The sequence below is a fragment of the Sinocyclocheilus rhinocerous genome, unplaced genomic scaffold (genome assembly GCF_001515625.1).
Source record: "Sinocyclocheilus rhinocerous isolate Xijiao unplaced genomic scaffold, SAMN03320098_v1.1 scaffold7300, whole genome shotgun sequence".
Lineage (NCBI taxonomy): Eukaryota > Metazoa > Chordata > Actinopteri > Cypriniformes > Cyprinidae > Sinocyclocheilus > Sinocyclocheilus rhinocerous.
Window position 1 is genome coordinate 16,503 of NW_015623605.1, and position 7,931 is coordinate 24,433.

The following is a 7,931-nucleotide window of genomic DNA, read 5'->3' on the forward strand; positions in this document are numbered from 1 at the left end:
AAAGTCTTGCGTTTTTAAAAGTAAAGCCTTAAGTCTGTGCTCCAAAGAATGTAAGATTTATGACAGTTTAAGTTGGAAATGTCATTTTGAGGTCAATGCATAAAAAGTGGGACTGACAGTTAACAGGTTAAGAGTGGGTTAGAGTTGAGAGTTAACTTTAGCAACATCACTTCTGTACAAACTCACTGAGTATATGAGATATCTGTGTGTGTGTGTGTGTGTGTCTCATATGAACACAAGGACAGATCCAGAACTTCTGCATTGCTGCACACGAGCAGAGAGACACATGAATGACTGAATGAAGTGAGCTGGCAAACGACTGTGTGAGCGAGGGTTTGAGTGTGTGTAGTACCTCAGGTCTCTTGCTGTGATGCTCTGAAGTGTTGAGATGTTCAGTGCGCAGATGCTGGAGCCGATGACGTTCAGCTCGTTAGTGCCTAAAGTGTGACCGGCCACACTCAGATACCTGAGGATCACCTCCTTACTCTACAACACACACACACACACACACTTATTATAGTCTGAAGTGAGATCAATGTGCCAAAACCAAAATGATAAGTGATATTTCACATTAATGTACGTAATTTCTATAAATGTCTCTGTATGGCCACATAACTGCAGCCATTAGAACCAATTACTAGTTTTAGCTGGTCTCCCAGCCTGACCGGCTAAAGAAGTGGCCAAACCCCCTCTAAAACCAGCCTGCTGACCAGCTATGACCAGATAACCAGCTTAGCTTTGAGCAGTTTTTCTCGGCAGGGAATTAATGTAGTTAAGGTAGTTTTAGTCACAGAAAAGCACACACCTTGTCTTTGTCCCATTCTCCGTTGTTTGAGTCCATCAGCGCGGCTAGCGTGTCGATGCTGGTGATGCTCCAGGTCCTGATCTCGTCGACCGTGGCTTGCCGTGAGACAGACGCAAGTAACTGCAGCGTGCTGTCGGAGAGTCCAGCCGGATACACCTGGAAAACAGCGTCCAAGGCTCAGTGCTTGGACCACTTCTCTTCTCCATCTACATGTCGAGTACATGTAACGTGTAACAAGGATACCTTAAAATAAAGTGTTACTGCAATATGTTTTGCAGCAATCATTAACCTTTGTTAATGTTAGTTAATAAAATAGTTCATTGTTCATGTTAGTTCACAGTGCATCAACAACTGTTAACAAATACAACTTTTAACTTTAATAATATCTTAGTAAATGTTGAGATTAATGTGAACTAACATTAATAAATGCTTTAAAAATATTTTCCATTGTTAGTTCATGTTAACCCTGTTGAAAAAAAAAAAAAACAGCCTAAGCTGGTTGGCTGGTCTTAGCTGGTTTAAGCTGGAAGTAGCTAGTTTTAGCTGGTCTCCCAGCCTGACCGGCTAAAGAAGTGGCCAAACCCCCTCTAAAACCAGCCTGCTGACCAGCTATGACCAGATAACCAGCTTAGCTTTGAGCAGTTTTTCTCCAAAATCACTCTCACGGACCTTTTCCTGGACTGTCCCCAGCTGGTGAACAACCTGCCTATCTCAATCCGAGCAGCCATTTTCAAAAAAACATCTAAAGACACATCTTTTCGCCAGCACCTGACCATCTAATACTAGCACTTACCCATTCTATTCTATTCGTTTTGGTCGAATTTATCTATAAACATTTTTTTTTATTTTTATCCTTGATATGTGCACTGTGCTAGACTAACTGAGACTTGTCACAGCACTTGTATATTGTTGCTCTCTCGTTGGTCTGTCTGCTTCTACTTTGTAAGTCACTTTGGATAATAGCGTCTGCCAAATGACTAAATGTAAATGTAAATGTAATCAGCTCACTCACCTGCTTCAGCTTGCTCAGAATGATTCTCTGGAAGTCGTTGTCATCCACCTTCTCCGTGATGGCGGCCAGGTTATCTCTGAGGACCCTGGTGCTCATACAGGCGTCGAACTGGGCCGCGGTGTAGCCGAAGGGGAACGAGGCGTCTGTGATCGTGGCTTCCGTGATGTTTCCCGCGGTGCAGTCTGACCGACACAAACATCAACACGGTCAAACAATCCTGTGACAGCTATGAAACACTCCTCTTTATGTCACAGAGGTTCACCGTCACGTCAACTATTATTTGGCCCAGTTTAAGCATCCTGGTTATTCTTCTTCTACTTCTTCCTCTGATTGGCTTTCTGACGCAATAATCAACACCAGCTTCATGCCTCTATGTACTCCTATGATTGTCTGAACTCCATATGCCTTTCCAAGGTATTATCCACAGTGATTTATTTAAATAATCTTGGATTTGACTGTAAAATGCCAATTAAATACCAAAGCTGGTGGTGTAGATGGCAGGCAGGCAGTCTGGCTGTATCTTTGAAATGATTTGATGTATTAAAACCAAACTTGAAACCTGTCATCATCTCTGTGCTCTTAAAGTATTCACCAAATTTCAAGTCTTTTGATCACATACTGGTCAAAAGTTATTTGAAATAATATATCCATCTCTGGTCATCTACATCATTGCTGCTTGCAGCTATTTTTCTTTAAATATATAATGTACTATCAGTTTAATTACACATAATATATCTTAATGATAAGTTATATGACTTGCAATATATTATCATTCTTATAAGTCATCGTGTGTGTAATTTACCTGCAGAGCGCCTGATTCTGCTTCGAGCGTCTAACTCAGCGTTGCAGTTTTTAAAGAGCTTCTTTAGTTTCGGCTTCTCCGTGTTTCTCGTCCTCAGGAACGGCATGAACACCTTCATGTACTTCCTCTTCACAGGCTGGAACACACACACACACAACACATAAATAAAGCAGCAGTTGACACACCTGGAACCAATGAAGGAAGGATGAGTCAGAGAATAAGCGTTCGTACGGCGCTGAAGCGGCTCCAGAAGTCGTCAGTGAAGTACAGTGGCAGGGTGTCGAGGCGCTCCAGTGTCTGCTGATCCCAACCAGAAGATTTCCTGAAACCCAACAGAGTTCATTTATACAGTGCTTTACACTAAACAGACAGCCTTACAGTAATAAACACACTGTTTCATAAACACGTTATTTAATTCATTGTCAGTAACACTCATAATAAACCCTGTTCTGCAGGGTAATAGAGTTTTCTGATGTTTGTTTCATATCACGTGTGCAGTTCAGTGCAATAATTCTAATGATCACAGTCAACTCAAGTTTGTTGAATGACTGAACTGTAAATGAAGAGCTCTTTGCATGATTTTTCTCACCCATAGACAGTTTCTCCTGAGAGCAGCAGCGATTGCACAGCGCTGATCTGAGCGTCGGACAGATCGTGGCACTTCTTCAGGCTCTCAATGATGGCTGGATCAGAGTTTTGGATGTAGACGGGGTCGAAAGTGCAGGTCAGGTTACCCAGAACCTCCACGTGATCCTTGCTTAGCCTTTGACCCGAAATACCCTACAACAACATACACACGTTTACAAGAGTCTGAGGTAGAAATGCTGTGTGCGTGAGTGTGTGTGTGAGCTGCTCACCAGACAGTTTTGTGCGTTGTTGAACAGAGTCTTCTGTTTGTCAAGGACACTGGAAAGAACGGAGTAATCTGCCGTGCCCACAGCGCTGAAATACGAGCGGCAGTTCGCCTCCTCCACCTCCTCATAGCTGATCGACAAACATCAACAAATTACCACAAACGAATAGATGGACAAACCATACCACAGATGACAAGAAAATCAAACAAACAATCTGAAAGAGAGAAGTTAGGTATCAAGAATAAAGCAAAAATAATCAAACATTCATAAATGAAATAAAAGGACACTCATAAAGAAGAGGATGTTTAGGAATTTGTCAATTTTAATTGTAATTTGTGTACTTCAGTAATGACCATTTCTAATTCTTGTCACTCTTTGTGGAGTCTGTTGTCCAAGAGCACAACATGCACAAGTAGGGCTGCACGATTATGACAAAAATCATAATTGTCGATTATTCCCTTGAAATTGTAATTGCAATTATTAATTACGATTATCACAATTTACATTGAATGATGTTTATACCATTGTTTGATGCAACTGCATGCCGTATTTTTATATGAAAATAAACAAGCTGAAAACACTCTAACTGAAAAACTTTTAGTGCTTTTCTATAGTATTAAGCCTCAAATGTCAACTACACATCGGATTGGTTTCTTCTTTAAATTATAAAAAAGTAAAAATATGAATGGTATTATAATGTTATACTAAAACTAAAACTAAAACAATGGAAAAACCCTTAAGATAACATGTAGAAAGAAATAAACACATCTTAAGCACGCAGAATAACATAAGTGGACTTTGAATGATTAATTGCAGCTTTGAATGATTACGTAATTGTGGCATCCATAATTGTAATCGGTAATAATTGGTGAAGTAGTGAAACACCTGTTCTGCGCAGCTGAGATTTGGTACGATAGCAATACTCGTTTGTTTTCTATCTTGGATAATTCAACTTTACTTTCAACTGCAAGGTACTCACTTGTAGTAAAGCAGGATGTCTGAAGGTAAATCTGTGAAGCTTGGCGAAGTCTCGTCTTTCATGTAGTTGTACATGCACATCAGCTAGAATACAACAATTAAAGAGTTTAATGGTAAACCTCACAGACGCAGACGTAAGTCCTGAGCGGACGTGAGTAAGGTGTGTACCTGACTCTCCTTCAGCTGGACCTTCTGCCGTCCCGACCGACGTCTGCAGGCTTTGACCAGCTGCTTGACCTTGGGCTCGGCGAGCGTCCGGACAGACGTGCAGGTGAAGCCCTGCAGCAGCTCCTCAGACAGCCTGCAGAGGGAGACAAACACACTCATAAAACACCTGCTGCGTCTGTACTGTCTGTGAAAGAGCATAAGTGTGATGAGTCACTCACTCCTCAGTGTCCTCAGTGAGACTCGCCACGGAGCCGAACAGCATCACGGCCTGCGACACGACAGAAAATCAGCCCGAGGTATAAACACACAAACAGACTCTTAACCCTCCTGTTGAGTTGGGGTCACATTTATCCACATTAAGCTGATTTAAACACTGATTAAACTATTTAATTCCTCTTGAAATATTGGGACTTCTTCTTATTCAGGGTTGTGAACGTGCATGCAAAGTTTCTACTGTTTTGGAAAGACTAGAAAGGTTTCCATGCGATTTGTCAAAAATCAATCATTTCTCACATATTTTTTTTTATTTTTCAGTCTCTGACAAGTTCAAATAAGGGTTTTCAGAGACACTTAACAGTAAGCTCCAATTAGTAAACGTAGTTAATGCATTAACTAACCATGAGTGATCCATTTTGTACACTATTTATTCACCTTTGTTAACGTTAGGTAACAACAATAAAAATGTTAATTGGAAGTTCATGTTCAGGTCGATTAAGTAATACAGTAACTCTTCATAATCAGGAACACTATTATCTAGTTGCTTAGTAGCATGCAAAATACTAGCATATCAGCTGTTTATTAGTCCTTATAAAGCACATATTCCTGCCTTTTTCTGCATGACCATATTCTGGATCCCTTAAACCTACAGCATACAACTACACTTTAAACTATCAATAGCCAGCAAATTAGGAGTTTGTTGTGGGATAACTCTAGTTGATAGTGAATATGTGTTCCCCTAACTTGCTTCCAATAATATTAACAGATACAGCTTTTGATTTTAATATGTGACCCTGTAGCACAGAAGCAGTCATAAGTAGCACAGGTATATTTGTAGCAATAGCCAACAATACATTGTATGGGTCAAAATTATGGATTTTTCTTTAATACCAAAAATCATTAGGATATTAAGTAAAGATCATATTCCATGAAGATATTTTGTATATTTTGCAAATTTCCTTCTGTAAAAATATCAAAACTTCATTTCTGTTAGAACCACTATTGTCAAAGATAATTGACAATTAGCATACAGTTTGGATTGGCGGTATGGTTCTGTTCTGGGCAAGAACTCCCTGCGCATCCATGCAGCCTAGCATGGACAAGAGCAGGGAAAGCAGCGATAACCCCCCAAAACAAAACCATATGCTGATATCCCCCAACACAAACTGATAGCAAAATATCAAAGCCTTAAGCAACAAGCATGTTGCCCTTAACCAATGACCAAAAACAAATATGTTGCCAAAAATCGTGTTGCCTTTAACAGATGACCTAATGAATATTTCCAATACCTTAAAAGCTTAAACAACATGTTCTCAATAACAACAGGTAGACTTAAGAAAAACATGTTTCCAATTCAACCACTGCTTAAAAAACAAGCATATTCCGAATAACGACCGGATTGCTCTGGAACAAGCATGTTCCCAACAATATAGCTATAACTTAAGAACAAGCATGTTCCCAATAATGACCAGGTAGCTTAAGAACAAGCATTATTCCTAATACGACTAGATAGCTTAAGAACAAGCATGTTCCCAATACGACTACAGCTTTTAGAACAAGCATGTTCCAATAACAACCAGATAGCTCTGGGACAAGCGTGTTCCCGACAATACAGCTATAACTTAAGAACAAGCATGTTCCCAATAACAACCAAGCTTAAGAACAAGCATGTTTCCAATACAACTAGACAGAACAAGCGTGTCTGATACAGGAACAGAATCAACACTGAACAGACGGCTGCATCCGAAACTGAAAAATGCTGCCTTTGGAAGACACATTTCAAGGTAGGAAGGCATCAAGACATGTCGAATCCAAAGTTAGCTTCAATTCCTGCCTCCTGAGATAGCATCATCTGGTCGATATTTAAAGGCAGAATAGATGTATCCTTCACTGCCTTGATACCCACAATCCTGTGTGTCCTATCCCGTGATGGTTGAGCAAAATAAAGATGGCGTCTGAAGTTATTTCTAGCGAGAAATCAGTATTATTAAGTAATTAAGTATTCGCTTAGTTATTACCAAAGCTCGTTCTAGTTTGTTGTAGATCATTGAACATTAAGCTGCCTCTGAAGCATGTCTGATATCAGTTTAATGAGTTACCTTCATGAACAACCTAGGCTGCTGTCTCGCTGCCTATCAGCCAATGACTTCGCAGGCAGCGAGACAGCAGCCTAGGTTTTCGGATGCAGATGACTTCAACTGAACAACGACCATGTACCATTTTCTCTTGGAGCTGCGCCGCAGCAGAAATGATTCAGTTTGCACCATGGTCGTTATTTCCTGCTGCTTAAATCTGTGCTGTAGTGCTATAAAAATAAAGTCGACTTGACTAGGTTAAAGGGAACAGAACACACCGTTTCGGCCAATCTCATGTTAATCTTGAGTACCTATAGTGTAGTATTTCTTCATTCACATCTCTGAAGAGTCTTCAGTTTTACGATTCTCTCCGAAAACAGCCGAGCTCCTGGAGGCGAGCCGTGGGCGGAGCTGAAGAGTCACGAGCACTTACGGGCCGACTGGCAACAAACACAGACATTTGATGCAGTTTTACAGCAGTTCCTAGTCATGACCGGGATCTTTTATCGTTGGGACTGCTCCGTCTTTCAGCATCAAACGATGTGCAAATCCAGTGTCAGAATGTACCTTGTTATAAAACATTTGTCACCGAAGTGACGGGAACAACAAACATGCTCGTGAACTCCGTTGCTGCCCCGGAAAAAAACTAATTGCATCCACTGTTCACATAACACTGAAGAAGGGTTTTTTTTCCCCCCTCACATCCAAAAACACACATCTTTAGAGACAGTCTTCTCGAGCAAGTAATGCAGAGTTCACACTGCATGATTTTCAAACTCGTCGGATCGCCGTTGTTTTCACACTGCGTGACTATCTGGGGTAGCATTCAGTTGCTGCTGTGTTCACATTGCACGATGGATCGGTGACAGGGGGTTTCACATTGCATGACTTCACAATAGGAAGAATCGAGGACAGCTCCAGATATTTAGCATGCCAAATATTTCACGGGCGTCGGCGATTCCCTCAGATCGCGTCTTTGATAATTCACACTGCATGATTGTCACTCGCGTGAACGAGCACC

At 40.9% G+C, this 7,931-nt stretch overlaps 1 protein-coding gene across 1 annotated transcript in view; it reads right to left on the minus strand.

The window, feature by feature from the left end:
• Positions 1–182: 182 nt before the first annotated feature.
• Positions 183–7,931, minus strand: part of LOC107713175 (uncharacterized) — a 26,690-nt gene continuing 18,941 nt past the window's right edge. Inside the window, exons 21-31 of the mRNA XM_016518649.1 lie at positions 4,838–4,887; positions 4,620–4,752; positions 4,453–4,535; positions 3,477–3,603; positions 3,209–3,399; positions 2,851–2,941; positions 2,620–2,755; positions 1,818–1,999; positions 806–961; positions 353–486; positions 183–264 (exon numbers count right to left, since the gene is read on the minus strand). Of these exons, the coding sequence (XP_016374135.1) occupies positions 183–264; positions 353–486; positions 806–961; positions 1,818–1,999; positions 2,620–2,755; positions 2,851–2,941; positions 3,209–3,399; positions 3,477–3,603; positions 4,453–4,535; positions 4,620–4,752; positions 4,838–4,887 (1,365 nt within the window). The remainder of the gene's footprint in view (positions 265–352; positions 487–805; positions 962–1,817; positions 2,000–2,619; positions 2,756–2,850; positions 2,942–3,208; positions 3,400–3,476; positions 3,604–4,452; positions 4,536–4,619; positions 4,753–4,837; positions 4,888–7,931) is intronic.